At 42.5% G+C, this 23,634-nt stretch overlaps 1 protein-coding gene across 4 annotated transcripts; it reads left to right on the forward strand.

Annotated features, from left to right (window-relative positions):
• The first annotated feature begins 527 nt into the window (after positions 1 to 527).
• LOC6536913 (protein single-minded) lies at positions 528 to 21,717 on the forward strand. Of its 4 annotated transcripts, none has more exons than XM_015192523.3 (8): positions 528 to 961; positions 15,932 to 16,126; positions 17,450 to 17,619; positions 17,973 to 18,074; positions 18,232 to 18,423; positions 18,491 to 18,690; positions 19,546 to 19,652; positions 19,785 to 21,717. In XM_015192523.3, exons 2-8 carry the CDS (start codon positions 15,952 to 15,954, stop codon positions 20,888 to 20,890), a joined length of 2,052 nt encoding a protein of 683 aa, XP_015048009.1. In that variant the 5' UTR covers positions 528 to 961; positions 15,932 to 15,951; the 3' UTR covers positions 20,891 to 21,717. The 4 variants fall into 4 exon arrangements, with proteins under 4 accessions (XP_015048009.1, XP_015048012.1, XP_015048008.1 ...); XM_015192526.2 differs by lacking the exon at positions 528 to 961 and adding an exon at positions 5,505 to 5,746; XM_015192522.3 differs by lacking the exon at positions 528 to 961 and adding an exon at positions 15,709 to 15,823.
• Positions 21,718 to 23,634: the final 1,917 nt, after the last annotated feature.

Consider the following 23,634-nt stretch of genomic DNA (forward strand, 5'->3'; position numbering starts at 1 on the left):
AAGTGGCGATCCACCTGGCTAATACCTTTTGGCACACCGCACGCATGCGCAGCTCAGTTCCTTCGGCACCGGCCGCCGGTCACGTTCACATCATCCGGATCCGGCAGAAACGTGAGCACATATACACGGGCATATGGGGTGTGGGAAAACGAAGTGGGTGGGGTGCTCGGGGAGGGGTTGGCGCGGTGGCATTGGCGTTTCATTCATTAATACACGCACACTGGCGAGCGCACGGGAAGCAGGCTGGAAAGTTGCATGTTTAGCCACCACCAACACCAGCGACTTCCAGTCAAGGGATTGAAGTGGTGTCCGTGTGTGCTGTCTCTGTGTGCGTATGCGTGCGCACTCGTCTCGCCTCCACATCACTTGCCTGTGTGTGTTGGTGTTGCCGCCGGGATGTGATGTTGCTGTTGCTGCTGCTTCTACTGCTGCTGCTGCTTCCACTGCTTCTGCTGCGGCTGCTGCTGCTGCTGCCCCCAGTTACTGCAGGCTGAGCTCGGTCCATTTGAGTAGTCACTCATTCGCTCGCCGCCCGCTCGCTGGTTCAGCTGCGCGTCCACGCCGTCTGTCCTTATATAAATAATACCTATACATCCCAGTTTGGATAATTTTCTCGCTGTGCCTACAAGTGTTAAATAATATATATATAAATATATCTGTGTGCATTTAAAATAAGTAAAGAATTCTAGCAAGCAAATTGCCCAAGTGCCATAAACGCAATCCCATAATACCCGTTAACGGGCTCATTTGGAAAACCTTTCCGGCAAAAACACAAAAATCGTTCGGCCGCAACACATTTAGGTTTATGTTGTTTAAAATCATCAACTCGAAGAAAAAATGTGCTAGCAGTTAAGGCGCCCATTTAGTTTGCTTCTCTCGCCAAACGGAGCTTTCCTATTGGGATTTATCGACGGTGGCCAAACTGCAACAGTTCCAGCGGCAAAACGGATAGCTGCCAGAGGTGAGATGACTCATTGCCCTTCGAAGGAACCCTTCTGACACCATTAAACATTAATAACAATAAGAGGCGAGGAGGTCTGTGAACAAGTGAAATCCAATGCGAATTGTTGTAGGCGACATTTGAAATAGAAAACACATGTACGAGTTGGCAGGGCAAACAAAGAACTTGGAAACGTCGTCGTCGTCGTCGTCATCGCCATCGAGGGCATGTCACCCAGTCGTCTGTAATATGACGCCCACAACGGCGGCGATGCCGTCGGCGGAGGTTACTTCGGGCTCGGTCTTCCGTGCTCTCCGAATTCGGGGACCAAGAATCAGTAATAATTGTTTAGCCACAATAACGAATAACAATAAAACGAAATAATATAGTGCCGAAAAAATGGGAAACCCATAAACCGAAACGCCCCACTGCCAAATGCGAATTTGCAGGGCCCAAAACGAAAACAACTAAAAGACTCAATGCTCAAGACTCAAGACTCTCTATAATTATGAAAAGGGAAAGGCAGCAAATCGAATTGCACTTAAAAGTGTCCCCTCTCAGACTCCAAATCCATCCCGGATTCCAATCCCAGACGCTGTGGTCATCAGCCCCTCGTTTTCCACAGAATCCCCCGCAGTACCCAAAAGTCAACGATTGCTTTTGTTTTCTTAATGATCGTCTCCAGGAATCGGTGGCAATATAGAGCTTTCATTAAGCTGAATCGGTATCCTACGCAAAACTATATTTGAGATTTTCCAAAAGCCATTTTCAATATACTTTAGATATAAAGCCATGTTAAAAATTGCTTTTAAGTTGAAATAATCTTAAATAATATGTTGGTATAGTTTCGTTAGTTTCTTGAAGATTTATTAGTTCCCTTAGTCAAAATATTCTTATAAAAATCCTTGTTACTATTATCTTAAATTTTGAGTACTTTTTTAAATACTATTTTATCAAACTCAAAACATTTAGGTTCGGTTCTTTATACATCTCCAAGTGCTAGAAGAACACCTTTTCTTTTCCGAACTTACCCTGATTTTACTATAACCCATTTAAGTAAGGAAAACATTAAATACATTTATGTTACAGTTTGCCCCTTAATGTTGCTCAGAAAAGGAAAGTTGGGCATACAAACTTCCTTTCAAATATGTCTAGCCAATGGACAAGTCTTTCACAGCGAAATGGCAACAGCAAACCCAAGTAGGAGTGACCCAGGGGTCCACAGAAATATCCACATTACTTACCACATCCAGACTTCAGACGCGTCTTCAAAATGACCAACGAGAGTTGTATGCGTTCCAAGTTGAATGTAGAATATGCAAATTGCGCATAGCTAATTTGCATTTATGACAAAAATAATAACTAATAATCTGGCCGAGAGGCCGAGAGGGAAACCGAGACGCAGCTGTATATATGGAAATGGAAATGGAGGTGGAAGTGGATACGGATACGGGCACCTGGCGACAATGACACACGAGAGATATGCGAGAAATTTACTATAATACTTCCAGGAAGGCAAAAAATAAGTAGAGAGTGCCGACCGAAGGGCGCAAAGCACGGCGAGCAAACAAAACAGCATTCGGCTCGGACATTGGGCATTGGTTGTAGTCGCTGGCCAACAGAAATGACCATGACGGGTCGCCAGCTCCAGCTTCAGCTCTCCTCCGCTCCTCAGGTCCACTCCACTCCAGTCCAGTCCACCACTCCACTGCAAAAGGTGTCGCGCGCCAAGCAAATTAGCGGGTGTGTCCAATTCGACAACGAGCCTTGGGACTCAGGAGGATGTTGGTCCTCCTAAAACTCACATGCTTACTTAAGCACTTTGCAAAGTACACATTGAAAATAATGTCAAAGAAACACTTTCAGTACGAATATAATCTACCAAATGATACTAAGAAAATCAAAAAAATCATAATGGTAATTACTTTGGATGAAGAAGATGATGGCAATATTAAGTAGAAATTTTACACTTTGGAAATTTTACATTATCGCTTTCCGGCGGCTTAAATCAAATTCTTTAGCAGACTAACACATTTAAAAACAAAATATATATGTATAGATAAAAAACTTCATAATTTATGAAGAAATCTCAATACTAAATATTTAAATAATTATAGACTATAATTTGCATCATGTTCTGGTAACTTATCTATCTGTAAACGATATCATAAACCACAAAAGCCGTCCAGTTTAAGGACTCAAACTTCATCAGAAACACGTAGTGGCCACTATTTTTGCCGAGTGCACACCTAGGTCACACATATGCGCTGGTGTCTTCAATGTCATGTCCCCTTGTCACGTGAAATCAAATCATGCATCACAATTTCACGCTCAATCGCCAATGTAATTGAGCCGCACAGCCGTCTCCGTCTTCGTCCCCGTTCCGATTCCGATTTCGATTCCTTTAAGTGTTTAACAATCCCAGGTTGCGTCCAACTGCCGCCACTATGTCTGCCACAAATCCAATTGGTTGCCCCAGCTCTGCCATGAATCCGGGATCGGTGCACATTTTTCCGGTTGCCCAGCTTCCGTAAAAACAAAATCGAAGGGGTGGCATCCAAGCGTGAATTGCAGCTGGAGCAACAGTTAGGCAGTTTTCACACCAAAATTGATGTACATTTATATTTGTATAGGGATCTGACGAAATACTTTTCTAATTTTTACAACTATTGGTTAATGGCATAATTTATGCAAGGACACGAACTCTTTGCCCTGTGGCACATACTTTACTTCTTCGTTTTCGGCATAGTCCTGGCCACATGTCCTGTGTCCATTGTTTGGATCACGTTCCCGCGCCGATATCGAATCGGTTCGATCTCGGAGGCAACTTTGTTTCCAAGTGAACAGCGTCGTGGAATAGCTGAGATCCTGGATCCATTGTGCTCATCTTAGTCCTTGTCCTTGCCATCCCGCTATCGGATAACAGAGCCCGCATTTCGTCATCATGTATCCGAATCCTTGGCGCTTCAAACTTGTAAGTTTTTTCTCTTCCCGCAAGAAAGGGTTCGGGATTCCTATTTTTGTGCCGAAAATATGGGAATCTCCGTGTCCAATGTGCACGGGCATGTGTGCATATTATGCCATCATCGAACGTCTTGAGATATGCATCTAGATCTGTGGGCATGTTGGCATGGACAAGTTGAGGGTTGATCGCCGGATGCCCCTAGACTTAGAGCATAGAAATATTGCATCTCACACTATTTGCCTTGATTATCATTCCTGGAATACAATTTTCTCTTCATATTAATATTTCAATTTCAATAAGTTTGTGCGGCGTTAATGCTAGTGATTCACTATTGTCATTTATCTGCGGTGAGAGGGACTACAAGTGAAAAGAATATTTAAAATTTTTGCACGTTGAGCCGAGATAGTGGAAGATGTTGCAGTTGCAGCAGCAGCACCGCAGCAACAACACTGCCCCGACAACACTGCGCTGCTGCAGCTGAGGGCAAAATTGTGCTGCGCGTGCAAGAAATTGTAAACGTCATTTGCGATTAGCTCATCGACGCCAGCCAAACAAATAAAAAACAAAGACCGAAAAGAGCCGAAATATTGTAAGACATGAAGCACTGGCAGCTGACAAAAAAGCATTATCGGCAACGACAACAAATCGGCAACACGTGCCATGGAGCCGGCTGACAAGTGGCCAAAAGATACTCATACTATTCGTGATCGATCAATGAATGAATCGCGTAAAGTCCAAAATGCGATACGATGACAGCCAGTTATGACAAATTCGCCTTTAACCTCTTTGGCAGTGATTTCGGATCTGATTCAACCTAATTTTATATTTAAATAATATTGTTTTGCCTTTTTTTTAAGTTATTTAATTTGAATTGCTTTGGGTGTTTTTACAATAACAAATCTCTGATTAAGGCACTGAGACTATAACTTTGGGTATTGTTAAGAACATTCTTTAGTTTTTTATTCCTTTATTTCGTAGCCCTATTTTCTTTATGTTATAAAAGAAGATACAAAATATTAGTTACTTTGAATGGGAACATGTTTCTTTACTTGTTTTAGTATTGTATAATATGAATTTGCAAATACTTTGCATTATATCAATACAATATAGTTACACTAAATTCGAATAGCAGAATTTGGATCACAGTGGGTTAATGTTGTGCTGATCAGACCCTGCTTATGCACGGTAATATCTGATTCAGGGGTCAAATGTGGGCTTGGATAACATTTATTATAACTGGCGTCGCCCTCCGATTCAACTGAGCTCAGCAAAAGTCGCGAAGAAAGTAAAGTCGCTGCGATTCGGGTGAAATGCAACACTTTTTGCTAACGCCGCACAAGTCATGGTCGCATGTTGGCTATTGTTTGTTTATTTTCACCCAGCATGTGACATTGTCCGCGGCGAAGGCGACATTGGAACCTCCGCTCTGCTCTGCTCTACTCCGCTCCAGAGCTCTAGAGCTCCAGAGCTCCGGCTCGGGCTCTCCGATCGAAAGCCATCTACGGCGGAGCAGCCAGATAACAGAACACAGAACCCAGTAAGCCCGCTGCAAAAAGCTGAGCGGATCGCTCGCTGGGCAGCGGCGTCGCCGTCGACGGTTGGAGCGTTTTAGTTGCGGTCAGCTTAGTGTTGGATCAAGTCGCACTGCACCCAGTGACCAAGTCGTCGTCGTCGTCGTTGTGTCGTCTTGTTTTTTTTGTGGCCGCTCATTGTCGCGCGCGACGGTTTATGTGGCATAATTTACGATTTCGCGGACCCTTGCAACTTCATCTTGGCCAGCGAATCCCTCAAGCGATGCAGCCTGCACTCCCGACAGACCGCTTATGAGATGGATCCAAAAAGTAATCATTACCCAAAGGAATTAAACAGTGTTGCACTCGAAAAAATTTAAACTAGACCAAAGGACTAAGCAGTGGCTAAATATATTAATTTTATTCTACAGCTTATTGTGTACTAATTAGCAAACTAAATTGGTTTTACAGTAGTTAAATGTTTTTATAAAAACTATTTGCTTGATGGATAGAATAGTTAGCTAAAGGATATTTTATAGTTTAAACTTTTTCCCATTATGAGCTTGAGTTCTTACACCACAATTTTGATTTGAAAGAAACGTAGTAACTAACTACATAAATCAAAATCATTACACCGTTTAAAACAAAAGTTTAGGACTTTTAGAAAATACCATTTTACCTTATTTGTTGGTTCAAAACTTAAAAGTATTTTTTAATGTGTGCTGCAGCTGCACTATGTTTGTTTTCACTGTGTCTCGGAATTCTTGTTTTTTGACTTTGTTGTTTTTCCCATTTTTTGTTTTTTTTGTTTGCATACGGTAGCCACCGAAAATGATTTGTTTTGTCTGCCCAGGCGACAGGAGTGATGAGGGGGACAGGGCAGGTTATGCGACGTCGTTGTTGGGGCAACTGCCTTTGTTTTGTGGCAACGTGCATTGGAATCGCAACTGCAACATATTAAGTTTCAATTTCAGTTGTAGAGTGTTTGAAATATAGAAAGTTTTCGAATTGCTAAATTACCAGAAAAGCCTCAGGAACTATAAATATTTCTGAAATTTAAAGATGAAGATCTTTTGATTTGTAGCCTTTTTTAGAAATAACAAGTTTGTATTGAGTAATAAAGTTATTTTAAATTAAGACAAAAGCTCCGTTGAAATAAAAGGATTTCTTTGGGGATTATCCTTCAAAAAAAATATCGTTGCGTAATTTTGAGACATAAAAATGTGTTGCCATTACAACTTTATTTGTTTGTCACACTTAATTAGTTTCGTTGAGTACATATTTATGGATCCCGATTTAGATAAAAGAAATAATTCCCTTTTAGAGTTTTATGGAGGCATTAAAATGTTGAGCATTTCAAAGGGTAACGTCAAATGTTTACGAGCTGTTTAGGAAAGAACCGAATAAAAATGGCGTCCATGTAAAGGGGGAAACCCCTCTCTCTCTCCCCTTCTCTATCTGTCTCTCTCGCCCACACAAGGAGCAGCAAGCACCAATACAACCGGAAGTGACAATACTGACATTGAATTTTGACAAGCGGAAGTGCCCAATGTGCGCATGTAGATGCGCACAGAAAGGTATAAAAAAATATATTTAAAAAGAACGAAATAAGAAAGGGAGAAAACTTAAAACTCGAAAGCCAGAAATGCTCGCTAATGGAGTGTAACAGCCCACACACAGACACCTCACACTCACACTCGCAGAGGGAAACACCCACACAAGCGTCGAAAACAAAATGAAACTCAAATAACAATTATTAAGGCGTTGCCAGACAGGCACACACAATACAAACACAACACAAAGACAACAATTATGTGCCACTGTGTGTGTGGGCGGAGCGGTGGCGCGATGCGAACTCAAACTGAAATACAAACACAAGCGTAAGCGTACGTATTACGCACGCACTCACACCAATACCAGTTCCAGTTTCCAGGCCAAGTCAGCCAATGAGAAAATGTTGTTGCCTGCCTGTTTGCCTGTGCGTGTCTGTGTGTGTTTGCGTGTATTTGTGTAATGCTCGCCGCTCTTCTTCTTCCGCTCTCGCTTGCGCGCACTGTTGTTGTTTGCCGCAGAGGGTGGTTGTTCCCTGCGCGCGAATGTGTGTGAGTGAGTGTGTGTAAGTTGTGGAACCCGTTTTCCGCTCCCCCTTTTTGATCCTATAAGATTGTTACACTGAACAACAGCATTTGAAACAGCCGCAAAAGCAGCGCAGCCGTACTGCAATGGTCGGTGAATGAACCACGCACAGTGTCATTGGTTTTTTCTAATATACATATATTTTCAAGTTCTTTGATTCCTAGAAGGCAAGATTTCCAGTGGCACAACTGTATTCAGGGTGTTTTTTGCTTGAAATGCGGCATTGAATTGTGTATTTTAAACACCATCAATGTCACAGTTCAAAGCTAAATTATTGTTAATCCTTAACTAAAAAAGTTGATAAAAGTCATACTGTTTAAAAAGCACCTTGGCATAATTAATGTTGATTGACTATCAACATTGCGTATACATTCTTTACATTCTTTTTTAATTATTAATATTATATATGTACATTTAAACAAATACATTTTGACCTTGAGGTAAAAGCAGTAAAAGCATCCGGTACTGGTAAGGAATTTTCTGAAGAAATTCGGTGTAGCATACTTTTTGACTTGGGTGACCGAATATCCAGAATAAATGCCTTTTGCTAAATTCTTATAAAGACTAAAATTAAATCGTTTTAGAGAACATTCTATTTATGACCACAATTATTCTGAGAAGATTATTACACTTCCGAAATGCAGCCTCATGATCAAGATAAAAAGCAAATCATAAGTGGTGGCTCTATTTATTTATTTTTCATTCAGAATCATATCCCCATGAGAATAATGTTTCACCAACAGACAATGCCCAACCGCTCAAGTGTCAGCGACCTTTGGGCATATCTATTTTGGTGCCATGTTCGACAGCACATGCACCACTGTGCTTCGCTTCTAATGCCTCTACAATGCTACCTGGGGAATGGGAGTCGATATGGGATTGGGAAAGGGACTGAGACACCATTTTCTTGCGCTCTTAATGCTGTATTTTCCCCTGTGTGTGTGTGTGTGTTTGTTTGCCAGTGTGAGTGCCGTGTGCCTTGGATTGTTTCCTGTGCTCGTTTGTCGTATTTCTGGTCTCGTCTAGGATTTGATGCTTTTTAAATTCTTTTGTCTCGTACATTTTTTGTTGATGATTGTTCTGTGTATGTTGCACGTTGGGGTCTTGTCTTTTCTCTGGGGGTGTTTGTTCTGCTTCCTCTTCTAGCTCCTCAGCATCGGTGAGTGTTTATCTTGGGTGTTAGTGTGGGTGTCGTCCTGTGTGTGTGTACGTATGTGTGTGCGTGTTTGACTTCTAGTGAGGAAATCCGCTTAATGCTGTAATTTTGCTGCGCTGTACAAACGAACACGTCAACTTTGATAGTGTAACCGTTTTTAAGCAAAGCAAATGTGGAGATTCCTTCAACTCTTTATGCTGATATGAGCTAGAAATACCCCTTGAAGCATTTGTTCTTGAAATTAGTTACTCTATATCGCAATCCTTTTACTTGGTTATATATTTCGTTTACGAAAAGTGCTCTCAAACTTGTTTAGCGATAAGAAATAAGCGATAGAAATAAGGTTTTGTTTTTATTTTTGTTCTTTAAGAGATCAAAATTAAAGGATCATTTTTTGAACAAGAAGATATTTTTTACTGGTTATTTATTTTTCATCAAAATATTAATATCTGAATGATTGCCATATAAAATGAGATATAAGACATCATAATCTTCATGAGCTCTTTATAATCTCCTGACCAAAATGTTTTAACCAAAGAGATTACTTTATGGGTCAATTAGTCACAGCCAGTTTATCAAAGAGGAAAACGAAGTGAAACGCTTCATAAAGTCACTTAAACTCTAGGTGAGAACACAAAAATCCCCCCATTTCAACACTATTTTTGGGAAAACCAACTAATTACCCGGACTTAGAAGGTCTTTAGCACCTAAACTTCTTTGGGGATTTCATTTTGGGGGAGGAAGACTCTGTTTCTCTCGCCAATCATCCCTCAAAATTCATTGGTTCAACTATTTTTAGGCCTTAGGCTTGATATTAAAGCGAAAAGCGTCGTAAATTTCAAGGTGAGCTTGCCGCTCAGAAATAAAAAGTAATTCTATACATACAAGCAATCTGTATATGGCGGTGCTTATGTATTTCGCAAGTAGAGACATTCAATTTGCTCCATTTCACTTAATATTCGCATTTGAAATTCAAAAAATGTTTTTAAAAGTAATTCAATTAATTGTAAACTATAGTTTTGGCTTACATAAAACGGTTCCACAATGGAATGTTAATGCCTTGTCGGTATATATATTGCTATATATATGCAGTCGCCTTTGTGTATACCCATAGGTATCTAATGAAACGTGATTTTCTCTAAAACGTGACTTTGTATTGATTTTTCTCCAACCATACTTTTGTTTCATTTTACACCAAAGCGTAAGACCGAACCACAGTGATTCTGTTGTAGTTGTAGTTGCTTCTGTTGTTTCTGCTTTTATTGCCGCCGTTTTTTGTTTTTGCCGTTTTTATTGCAGCGGAAAATTGGTATCGTCAACTGCTAAATGAATACGCAGTAGATTGGCTTCCGAACCATTTCGATATGATTTTATTACTGTCATTAATAGCGAAATGGCGGAACGACGATTCCCAGAAGTTTATATGCGACGGAAGCTACTTTTTTGTGAAAATGTTATTATTTATTTGATTTATAATAAATTTAATTTCATTTGATTCACTTAAATAATACAAGAGCAATGCTTTCTTGTGCGTACAGTTTTTGGTCAAATTATAGGGGTTTTAAAGCGATACTGACGTTAATTATTTGAAATATTTTCATTATTAGTTTGGTATAATAACAATAATTAGTAATAATAAAAGTCTTTGCACCGAAAGAACCATACATAAAGATCGTTTAATTTTATTAAATACATTTATTTAATTATATTTTTAAACTTTTAGTAGGTGACTACCAGCCCTTTCGCCTTGAATATTTCTTAAGTTCATTTGCTCGCAACTTGTCACCCGCATTCCCCTGCTCCACTTGGTGGGCTTATGTGTGTAACGTGTTTGCACTCCTTTCATGTTGGTCTATTTGCCGGAATCACACTCCCCGTGGATATTTGCTCAGTGTCCACCATCAGCGATGGTAGTTGGTTTCCAGGTTCGTCCGGACTCATTGTTGTTCTGCTGCTGGTGTTTTGGAGCAAACTCGAAATCAAATTCAAATTCAAATTTATGGTGAACATCACGTACGGCCGACGACCGACAATGACAACAATGGATGGCAGTTCGGTTGGAAGTCCAGCTCCGGTTTCGATTCTGATTCCGATTCCTATACCGAACGCAATGGAATGGACTGGCTGCACCTTGAAGAGCAAGTGATAATGGAGGTGTTTGGATATTTACGCGTAGGTGAGGTCGGACATATCTCTGTACATATACCATACTCGTACTCATAGTGGTGTGTACAGATTCGGGGCCTCGAGTTATGATTATCGATTTGACCCTTGGAAGTTGGTAGTTGGTCTGTAGCTGCTGTGCAACACATTTTGACTTGTTTGATTTTCCGAGAGCAGGGGGATTGCTGGTTTTCGTATTGTTCTATGGTTGATGGCCTATGGGGGCCCATCGGCCATTTGGTTGCAAGTTTGTATTGTTGATCGATTTTACGTGATATTTCCGAGATTTTCCGTATTTATAGCTTGGCTGCTCCTGGTACACATTTTGCTGCTGCCGTATTTGTTGCGCCCCTCTCTTTTGTTGTTGTTGTTGCTGTTGTACATATATATATATTTTTTATTCCATTCGAAAGTTTACTTTCGCATTTTGAACGCCTCATCGCTTTGCGTATTTGCCCTGGCTATTTGAACGCCCCCATCCACTTCACTTTTTCCCCCCGAAAAGCCCCAAATAATTCCAAACTGGATGCGGCAGCTCTCGTTTATGTTTGTTGAGCAAATACAAATACAAATACGAATACAAACACAAACAGGAATAAAATACATGCATAATTATTTTTGAAAATATAGTGTAATGAAAGCAGTGATTATGATGTGCTGGTTGATTATTATTACGATTATGGCTTCGGTCGGACGGATCGATTTGGCTGCCTTTTATTTGCTTTCACTTCGCTGCTCCCCAATTTCCACAATTGTTTGCCTTGGCTGTGTTTTATTTCTGATTTACGGTTAAGTTCATGCAAAATAATTTGCCCGATTAATGTTAAATAAAATCCACATTGGGTGGCACAGCATCAATTTACAAACAAAAACATGTGCTGTTCAAACTGCATTTGCAACTGATGCAGGACTATTGGGATTAATATTTATTCTGTTGGGTTTTCCACGGCCTTTTAAAATCTGCATTCCGTTACACCGATGCCTAATTTGAAAATTAATTTGTGCAAATAGCCCGTTTTTTCTAGTGATTTAAGTTAACAAATACACAGTAAATTTAATAAAGCATTTTAGGAAGCTAGAAGAATTTATTTATTTATTTTTTTAACATTTTGGTATTCGATGTTCTGCAATATACAAAGACTTCGCTTGAACAAAAGCTATTTCTATGAATTATTTTAATTATACTATTGATTAAACATATTTTTAGTTCACTCTCTCATATTAATGAAACGATATTATTATACATAATAAATCATATTTTTAGGCTAATGATAATAATGATTTAAGCTCCATTTAAAGCTTATGTTCTTGCAAATATCTTTTGATGCTGAAGCGACAGAAGACGATTATTTCTCCGAATATGGGGATCCTGCTAGCCTTCTTTGCTTAATTCCTTGCTCATAAACCATTATGCTAATCAATAGGCCGTTCTTTGCATAATTTAGGGCGCCATAAAAGGGCCAATTGCCAACTTAACGGGGGCAAAAGCAGCGACAACTGTGCGCAATTAGCGGATTTGGGCGACCAAAAACAAAGCCAACGCTTTGTTGCCTCGTTTCTGAGATTTTGGCTGGTGTTGTTTTTGCTGTGACCGTCGTTACTTGTTATTGCAGGCAATTAAAAACACACGCCCAACACCCTCGAAACACCCCAAACACACACACACATAGAGACACACACACCCCTCGGATTGCATAAACTTTTGTTTGATAATGTTAAAGTGCCGCGCAAACAAATCAAAAAGCATATTGAAATTGGGTTAATGTACGGATACGGAGGCAACCAGTCCGGATGCGAGTCCGTATCCACATCCACATCCAGTTGGCCTGGTCTGGTCTGGTCTGGTCTGGTGGTGTCCTTAGCCGCTGTTTGCTTTACGGGTTTTAATCCGAAAATTAAGCGCGAGCTGAGCATTAAAATTGCGACCCATTCCGAGGGAGGTTGCCCCTTCAGCGACCGACGCCGACTGTTGTTTCAAGATAAAAACTTCATGTGCGTTGGAAAAACACACGGGAAAAGGGCAAGGGACCGCGAGTGTGGGGGTGGGTGGAAAAAGTGCACAGAGAAAAAAGTTGTGGAAGTTGGATAATCTCAAAATATTCCATTACGAATATGAGCCTTGCAATTCGGTGTCATTTTAGTTGATTTTATTATCTTAGCATGATGAATATTTGTATTGGTAATAGTACAGTTATATATCATATAACATATATCCAAAATAAAACTGCATATTTATTAGATTTTATCAAGAATTCACCTAAATGTCAATGGATTGAGTTTCATTGAACCAATTCAGATCCTAGAAAGTAATTGTTGAATCTTTCTTACAATCAACTAGATGCTTCTTTCGTAAATAATTTTTCGAGTGCTGGAACATTTTGGCAGGAACAGGAGCAGAGTTCTTATCGTAGTGGCCCCGGCATATGTTACGCACATTTACAGCGTATGGCGATTTTCCGCTTTCCACGGCCACGGCCACAGCTTCCCACCTGATAGCACTGAAGGAAGGATAGGAATGTGTGGGAATCTCAGTGAGGTGCCGGTAGGAGTGCCTGGCCTGGTAGGTAAGCCTGGCTGCCTCGCAAGTTTCTCACACTTCCAGGACATGTGCTGCTTTTTTGGCCGTTTTTCCCCGACTGGTTATCAATTGGCCGATTGGAAATTCCCGGCTGGCGATGCGCTAGCGTGAGAACGTGAGCTGCGAACACGGGGTTTTTAGCATATCCATACCTGTGGCTCGTCCTGATGGGAAACGAGCAGCAGGATCGGTCATCGGTCTCCGGATGCAGAATATAGGGTATGGGTATGGGTATGGGTATGTAGGATGCAGGCGCTGTTGCGCCTCGCCCGCAACACCCACATTAGCATCGGACCAGCGTCCAGTGTCCTGTTAATTGCTTTATGGACTCTCCAGTTTCCGCTGCGTGGGAACCTTGCTCATCCTACCTGTTTCTATGCCACACCATCTACCATCTCCTCTTCATGTGGAACTCTCTAGTTCAAGTTCAGTGTGAATATTTGTGTTGACTTTATTTTTAAACTTTTAGCCATTCGTTGTTAGTCTGCTGTTTGCCTGTAACCAGATTAAGGTCAAGTTGGTTGGATGGGCTGGGATTTCTCTCGAGATCCGGTTCATTGAGTTGCCATTGGAGGCATGAGTCGCACTTTTATGCGCTTTCCGGGAAAAGATCGTTGAAGTGCTGGCAAATTGAGTTTCTGTGGCATGAGAGGGGAACTTTCGTAGCCTTAGGATTTATTTATATGGTTGTAGAAAACTTTCGAATGGGAATTTATTTTAGGCGTGTTCCTATCAAACATTTACAATTATCTATCAAATGCGGAATTTTAACAACAACTTATGAACATGATTTCATACGTAAGATTAAATTTCGTTCGATTTTTATTTGTTTCTCATATCCAGAACTGAGATTAGGGAAAAAAAACACTGATATATCATTGGCATATTCGCGTATTTATAGCTATATAAAATGCAGTAATACTTGCTTGGAATAAGAGCTTATATCCTGAATAATTTTGACCCACTTACGGCTCGTAAACTATCCTATTAAGTGGATTTGACAGCATATGATACTCAACCCTCTGGCCGACTCCTGTCCATATTTTGTCCGGACTTTGTCCGCGAGTCGAGTCATTTATGGCAATCGCGGCCTAAATGGGAACGCCTCAGTTTTCCTATTTCCCCTGGCATTTCCACTTTTCCACAGAGGCTGGGAAGCAACCTCACTTCAGACGTGCATGTTGGCACATTTGCGTTGCGGATTAGCGCGGAATACTCTTTAGGATTATGATCGTTGGGCAAATCTGTTGCTCCTGCGAATGCGTAACGGATGTCGACAATTCCCTCAATCTCTGACTTTTGACAAATGTTTCATTTCTTGATGGTGAATGGACGCCGAGCACCATCAATACAAAGGAAACATTTTATTGCCGTTTTGATTTCCTTTTATTTTTACATTTTTTTATCTTAAAACAGCTAAACTATACTTACACATTTTTAGAGAAATATGTTGTTTTAACTCTTAAGAAAATGCAATTTAACCTTCAATTTGACGTCTGATTGACTTACATATCTATCATTTTTGCAGTGCAATTGGCTGCAAATTAGCGGCAAAAGTAAAAACATTACGATACGTGACCTATGTCAATAAACTTGTATTTACGTGCGAATTCCAGCCATTTGGTACATTTAGGTAAATGGCCAAGTTCTTTAAAAGTGCCAGAAAAAGTGCCTCAATGGAAAATAAAGCAGCAGGAGTCCCAATGGCTTAGATTTTGCCAAAACTGCGCCAAAATCACGTTCGGAAACTATCAATGGCAGGATTCTGGCTGTGGGTCATCCTCATCCAGGATGTGGATGGGAGTGTGCGTGTGAGTGTATGGTGCACATAGACTTTGCCAGCTCCTAAACTCTCGTTTTGTGCGGCAGTGTGCGTGGGACATCATTTGTGTATTATGTATGTGCTCGCACAGACACCGGAATATATATATGTGTGCATATACATAGATATAAGTGAAACTCCTGCGGTCGGCAAAAGTCAACCTGTTGAATGCAGGAGTCACTGGGAGTGAGATGGCAGCTATTTGCGTTTCGCCATTCAGCAAAAAGGATCTGGGCGAATTAGTAACAGTGCAAAAGTGCAAAAGTCAATTGCCCCGGGTGGACAGGTAAAAATGCAGTGCAGCCAATGGCAGGTTGTTTTCCCAGGATCAGGTAGCAGATCCTGTTCGGGATCAGTTGGGAAACTGTTAAAACTGCTCGTCCTGGCGGAAGGCGGCTCAGTTGCAAACAGGTGATTGCAGGGATATGAGCAAGTGCTGAGGAAGTGCTCGCATCAGTTTCAAAGCAGGATCTTTCGAAAAGGATATTTATACTTTAAAAATGACAAACCATAGGCGAGTGCGCAAGGATTGCTATGAGAGCAGATTACATGGTCGGTTGTGGTTTTTGGCAACGCAATATACAAACTTTATTTTTCCCTTTTTTACCAACTTTCCCTTCGTTTACTGAACATGCTGTTTCGTTATTTCGGTTTTTGCAGATATAGCCAAAACGTGTGCCATGAAGGAGAAAAGCAAAAATGCGGCACGCACGCGACGTGAAAAGGAAAACACGGAATTCTGCGAATTGGCCAAATTACTGCCGCTGCCAGCGACGATTACTTCGCAACTGGACAAGGCCTCCGTCATCCGGCTGACCACATCGTATTTGAAAATGCGCCAAGTCTTTCCCGATGGTAAGTTCATTCGGAAAATCGCAAATCGCCCATATTCGATTCGATTCGAATCGATTCGTAGCGACGAATACTCCTGGGGAAAACTCACTTGATTGGCGCTCAATTTGTCGCCGCTCTTGGCTTTTCATCTCGTGTGAAATGCGCCTTGCGGCTACGGCAAATGATGCGGAATGTTTGACAGCCACGCGACCGACACGCTCATTATAATCCAAGCTCGACATGTCCTCACAGCAGGACATGCTCCTTTGTTTTCTCTTTAACTCCAATGTACTTGCAATCATTTCATTTCATTCCGTTTCGCGCTGCCAGTTTTCAAGTTTAAACGGCTATGTTTGTTTAAAGCATATGTTACCGAGAATCGGCCAGGGAAACGGGGAAACGGGAAACCAGGGAAATAGCACTCAACAATGGGCAGACAATAAACAGCAGGCAGGACGAAGTGGGCGGCTGGTGGGGTTGGCCAAAACACAATGGCGGCTGTTGTTTCACTCAAAGAGCAGCGAGGAACGAGCAGCGAGAGCCGCACTGGAAAACCGAACTCCCCTCTCCACCCCCGCCCCCGTGAAATTTTCCCAACTTTTCTCCACCGCCCATGTGAGTGTGCGCCACTGAGATTTTCTGAGATTTCTGCTGACAAAGAGGGTTGCTCGAGAAGTGGGTGGGTGGGTGTTTGGTTGGTTGCTTGTAGCTCCCATTGTTGCCGCACCGTTTTGTGCTTTTCTTTTCTGCCTTTATTGAAATAATTATTTTAATAATAGGCAACAAACAACGAGATCCGGACGGGCCAAGGAAGTGCCAGTGCTATTATATACCCCACAATACATGTAGTATATATGCCAGAATCCGGGGTGGGCAGTGGGTGGAGCGGTGGACTGGTGGACTGTGAATGGGCCACCTACGGCGCTCGATGACTTTAATTGGGAATAATATTTAGACGTCAGCAGTGGCAAGTAGGGCGTGTGGTGGTGCCACTGCTGGTGGGAATTGTGCGAATTAAGATACTTCCAGCGGATGACAAACAATTAATTCAGGACATTGAGAAGCGGGAGCTAGACATAAAACTAAATCGTAATCAGGAACGCAATATAATTAGATTTATTGAGTAGCAAGAACTTCTTACATTACTTACATAAAGCGTTGCCCAAGTTCCAAATGTAATGTGTCCAATACTACATTTTATATAAGGAACTTGATAATATCAAAGTTTAGTAACAATCAAACATATTTCTTAATAGATTATACCAGGGCATTATATATTATTTTTACGTGTTACAAAGACATATTACCCAAGCATCTTTCATAAATCTGAATCTTGTTTTACAGGCCTCGGCGAAGCATGGGGCTCCTCGCCCTCCATGCAACGCGGTGCCACCATCAAGGAGCTGGGCTCCCATCTGCTGCAGACGCTGGACGGATTCATCTTCGTGGTGGCTCCGGATGGCAAAATCATGTACATCTCGGAAACGGCCTCCGTGCAATTGGGGCTCAGTCAGGTGAGTGTCGTTGGATCTCTTGTCCTGATTTATGCGCATAATTTGACGGGCCTCCTGAATTTGCCTTTTTGTATCCTGGCCACCACTTACCACTTACCACTTGCATTTGCAAGTCAATGGGCTTGGGTGCAGGAAACCCAAGTGTTGTGGCTTCGGAAAAGACGATTCATTTGCATTTGCCCACTAATTGGCACTCAGAGCTGGTGGGGAAAATTTACATAGCTCCAGTTGTTATCAACTTTACTTTTACATCAGTATAGGGTACATCTTAAAGTTGAAGCGCAACCAATATAAAAATATAATGATAATATGTATATAAATATTTAAAATATATATGGTCTGTTTTCAACCAGGTTGAGCTGACGGGCAACTCGATATTCGAGTACATTCACAACTACGATCAGGACGAGATGAACGCCATTTTGTCGCTGCATCCGCACATCAACCAGCATCCAGTGAGTAGATCCCGACTTTCAGAGTCACAGAGTCCTTTGAAACATTTGAAAATGTTTGCCCTCTCTCTCTCTCTCTCTCTCCATCTCTGCATCTCTCTCTCTCTGTCTTTCTCTGTGCCATGCATCCATCCTACTCTGACTTGTACTCACGCCACAGGCCGCCTTTCTCAACTCCCTACAGCTCGCCCAGACGCACACGCCCATCGGCAGTCCCAATGGCGTCCAGCACCCATCCGCCTACGACCACGATCGCGGATCGCACACCATCGAGATCGAGAAGACATTCTTCCTGCGCATGAAGTGCGTCCTGGCCAAGAGGAACGCGGGCCTCACCACCTCCGGATTCAAGGTAAAGCATTGTATATACACTCCATACCTTCAAGCGGATAGCTTATCTGTGTGTTACTTGGTTTTAGGTGATACACTGCTCCGGCTATCTGAAGGCTCGCATCTATCCCGATCGCGGGGATGGACAGGGCAGCCTCATCCAGAATCTCGGCCTGGTGGCCGTCGGTCACTCGCTGCCTTCATCCGCCATCACGGAAATCAAGCTGCACCAGAACATGTTCATGTTCCGGGCCAAGCTGGACATGAAGCTCATCTTCTTCGATGCACGGTAAGCAAAATCAATATTTCCAGTTAGTTTAAACACTCATATATGAATATAGCTTCATATATTTTCTCCCTTGGCATTGCAACGCTCTCAAGAAATTCATATAAGTATTGCAACTTCGCTTCATTAGAAGTAAATGCGGATTTTGGACTCTGTGGACTGCAGCTTTCAGAATATCATTTTTCTCACTGCATTCAAAAGTATCCTTTGTCCCGAAAGTGTCCGCTGTCTGTTTGCCGTATATTCGACACTAGGCAAATATTTAAACGGGCCGCAGAATTGTTTTTTTACACCACGATAAAAAGTACCAGCAGACGCCCCCAAAAAGATAATGTTTTCCGAGTGGCAGAAAAGAAAAAAGAATAGGAAAAGGGAAATGTAAGCAAGGCGGTGGCGACATGACAAAAGGAAAAACAAATCATTTCCCTCTTGAGCTTGATTCTTCTTTGTCACTGTGTGTGTGTCTCTTGTTCTGTAAGTGTGTGTGTGTAAGTGCCTGGCGGGCCAAAAAACCAGCCCACTTTGTCTGACATTATTGTCACTCAATTACCCTCATGATGCCACAGCATATTGCCATCCTATTCTGGCGCCCTCGCACTTTCGCAGCGAACAACCCCAAAGTGGTGAGCGAAATCAGCCCCTTTTTCGCCGCTTTTTGTTTTCTGTTTTTTGTTTTTTGTTTTTCCTGCATAATTGAATTGGAGTCGGCGAAAGTAAACCAGCCGCATAAAACACCATAGCCAGCAGCAAAGGCAACACCAATGACCATTCACTGTTCAAATAAGCGAGCGAAACTGTTGCCCTCGACCTCGAAACTTATCCCCATGCTCATCCTGCCGCCTGTTTATTTGCTTACAGCGTATCGCAGCTAACCGGATACGAGCCGCAGGACCTCATCGAGAAGACCCTGTATCAGTACATCCACGCCGCGGACATCATGGCCATGCGCTGCTCCCATCAAATCCGTAAGTAAACTCGACCCTATCCACTGCAACACCTTGTACACTGAGTGCCAAATGTCAGCGACAAGGAAATGTAATTTGTTGTTCTGTGTACCTCATTCTCATCGAGTTTGTTTTCTTTTCCCCCCTCAACAGTGCTGTACAAAGGACAAGTGACCACCAAGTACTACCGCTTCCTCACCAAAGGCGGCGGCTGGGTGTGGGTGCAGTCGTACGCGACCCTGGTGCACAACTCGCGATCCTCGCGAGAAGTGTTCATCGTGAGCGTGAACTACGTGCTGAGCGAACGAGAGGTGAAAGACTTGGTGCTGAACGAGATTCAGACGGGCGTTGTGAAGCGGGAGCCCATATCGCCGGCGGCCCAAGCGGCACAGGCGGCACAAGCGGCTCAAGCGGCACAGGCGGTGCAGGCGGCACAGGCGGCTCAAGCGGCCCAGGCGGCCCAGGCGGCACATGCGGCGCAAGCGGTGCAGGCCCAGGTGGTGGTGGTGCCCCAGCAGTCGGTGGTGGTGCAGCCGCAGTGCGCCGGAGCAACGGGTCAGCCGGTGGGTCCCGGAACGCCAGTTAGTCTGGCCCTCAGCGCGAGTCCCAAGCTGGATCCCTATTTCGAGCCGGAGCTGCCGCTGCAGCCAGCCGTCACGCCCGTGCCCCCAACGAATAACAGCAGTAGTAGTAGCAACAACAACAACGGCGTGTGGCACCACCATCATGTGCAACAGCAGCAGCAACAGCAGTCCGGGAGCATGGATCACGACAGCCTGAGCTACACGCAGCTCTATCCTCCGCTGAACGACCTGGTGGTGAGCTCGAGCAGTAGCGTGGGAGGAGGCACCGCTTCCAGTGCGGGCGGTGGATCCAGTGCGTCTGCCTCGTCCTCCGGCGTTTACTCGACGGAGATGCAGTATCCGGACACGACCACCGGCAATCTGTACTACAATAACAACAATCACTACTACTACGACTACGATGCCACGGTGGACGTGGCCACCTCGATGATACGGCCATTCTCGGCCAACTCGAATAGCTGCTCGAGCAGCTCGGAGAGCGAAAGGCAGCTGTCCACCGGGAATGCGTCCATTGTGAATGAGACATCGCCCTCGCAGACGACGTACAGCGATCTGAGCCACAACTTCGAGCTGAGCTACTTCTCCGACAACAGTTCGCAGCAGCATCAGCACCAGCAGCAGCAGCAGCATCTGATGGAGCAGCAGCACCTGCAATACCAATACGCCACCTGGTGATCCTAAATGCTAAATGTAAATACCAAAAGTCGGACGACGAGCCTTGACTGCTACTGTACTGTACTGTTGTTTATAAAACGTCGACTCCCCCCCTCCCCCTCCCTCGCCCCATCCGTTGCAATGTTATATACACCTCTGAGTTCTCAGTTCCAAATTGTAATATTTGTAATAATTGTAATATGTGGCTGAGCCACACACCATCTGAATTTCTCCTCCATGCCCCCTTATTTATTGAATACCCCATGCATCCCCGATACGATGTGCATCGTGTTACTTGTGCAGTGTAGAGTTACAAATGAAAAAGGAGGCAAACTGCAAGCGAATTAAGAGTCAAAGAAAGAAATACGGAATGATCCTTGTTAACAAATGCAAAAGCAAATACAAATTCTATAATAAATAGCTGTAAGGCCTAATTGTAAACTGTTCATACAAACTAACTTAAATTAATTGCACATACTTACACTTAACTGTATCGTAAAGCGCATACACTTGGCCCCCATAATCATCATGCATACATATATAGGATCTACGAATATATATCCATGTATATAACTGTGCGATAATGTGTAAATAGTGCTGGGTCCGCTCCACTATGCAGATAACGAATATGATCTTCATAAGTCAAGTAAATAATTGTAAATGTAAAATTGATTATTATCGAGAATTTTTCTAATTTGAATAAACAAATTATTACGTGGGTGAACAATAAAAATAGAGCCAGAGTTCGATTTTTTCAATAAGCGCCGCTGGAAGCCTCTAGAGTTATTATTTAATTTAGTAATCTTGCTTTACAAATAAAATGTTGATTTCAAAAATTAGCCTCTAAATCTGTTTCCTTATTATTTATTTCAAATTATGCACTGATATGCTTTTCTGTATTTCAACTTTTAGCGTTTTAAAACCAACATAAAAATTGGATTCACAGACCATCAGCTGTTTATATCGAAGGGGTTCCGATGCCTATTAAATAAGGAGACTATCTACGCAAGGATTATAGCTCCTATTTGGAAATACGGGTGCCAAATCTGGGACTTGGCTTGTGACAGCAAAATCAATAGGATTCAGGAAATCCAGACTCAGCTGGCAAACGCCCTGAGCGGTACTCGCCCGGAAGTTTTTTTTTTTTTTTTAGGTTTTAATAATTTTATTTATTTATACGGGAAATCTTGGAGCCCCTTTGTGTCCTTCTTTTCTATTAATTCAGCACATTTGTGCTTTTTCCGCCCGGAAGTGATGATTTTTGTTATTGTTATAAATTTATAAATTTGACACAGCTAACTGTAGTTAGCCGGCGCTCCCAAATGAGCTGAATAATAGCTGCCAAGGTCACAAAGGAGGAGTTGCAATTCCATGTATGCCTTAAAAAAGAAAATCGTTAGTGGTAGTTAAAAAATATCGTTGCATACTTTTGGCTACCGCACTTAACTATCCTTAAGTGTAGTTCCTTGTTCTGCCACCAGTTAATATTCTACATGTATGTATCTTACAGACGTTTTAAGGACATCGTGGTGCGCCATCTATTGGTTGTGGCGCAACTTGGTGTACAGTAGGAAATGTAAGTTACACTTTCCACACAAATTCACCACTGTGTTGGGAAAGATTTGATTCAACTGCCGGAGTCACCCTTTGCAGACAGGGCTAAAGGTTATTTAAAAATGTAAAATTCAAACCATTTTACTCACGCTTTTAATAATAAGAAGTTCTATTAAATTATCGTCATATTGCAGAAGTAGTTGAACTTATATATTAGGTTGTTTTCATTATTAGTTTGTTTTTCTGCATATTTCACTACCATTCAATGCAACAACATTCGAATCGAAAACCCAGGATGCCTGAAATGCCGCCGTATCCTAACTCAAAAGACTTGCTTTTGGCCATTGTGGCTGCTGGTGCAGCATAAACATGTGAAGCCGGGGCGAACCAAACGCTTCTGGCCAAGTTGTTGGTCTGGGATGAAATAGTTGGCCCATTTGTGTGGGAGGGTGGGTTAGAGGGATAGAGACCATTGATTTATTGCCTGCCATTTTGTGTGAGCCAACGGAGTAGGCATCCTTTTTTGCAGAGAAGTGCTATCTGCAGATAAGCCTGACCTCTTTTGGGCCGGGCTAATTGGCGTTTTTCAATCGCCAGGGCACTTGCACTTTGTGTTTCAGTTGGCAGGCCCTTGGCTAATTTATTTCTTGAAGCATTTTGAAAAGTTTACGCCTCGCCAGCACATAGACCGCAAATTATTTAATTGCCATCTGGCCATGCCCTCTGAAAAGGGCGAATGCCTTTGCGGCTCAAGGACTTTTCTCCGATGCAATAATTTAAGTGCAAGCAAACCGCAACTTTCTGGCTGAAGCACGCAGACTCACAGGACACAGAGCACAGGACTCGGGACTCAGGACTCAACTTGGCCAGCACAGAGTAAAAAGAGAGAGAGAGAGAAAGACAGAGAGGAGGAGGAGGAATGGCCCGAAGGCAAAGAAGTCATATTAAAAATGAACAAAAGTAAAAGGCAAAAAACGGACGTGGGAGTTGCTCGCAACTCCAACTCGAATGCTCCTGCCCCAATGCCCCAGAGCATCCCATCTTGCAGCTTTTGGCCTTGCCCCAAACCCGAGATGCACTTTAATAATGAAAGTTGCGCCCGTTTTTGGGGAACATTGGAACATTGGACGCATTTCAGAATGCAAACCTAATTTCGGGTTTTTAAAAACACAAGTACTCTGCCGCCGCAGCAAAGTATTTCAATTTAAAAT

Source organism: Drosophila yakuba, chromosome 3R, assembly GCF_016746365.2.
Source record: "Drosophila yakuba strain Tai18E2 chromosome 3R, Prin_Dyak_Tai18E2_2.1, whole genome shotgun sequence".
NCBI classification, from domain to species: Eukaryota; Metazoa; Arthropoda; class Insecta; order Diptera; family Drosophilidae; genus Drosophila; species Drosophila yakuba.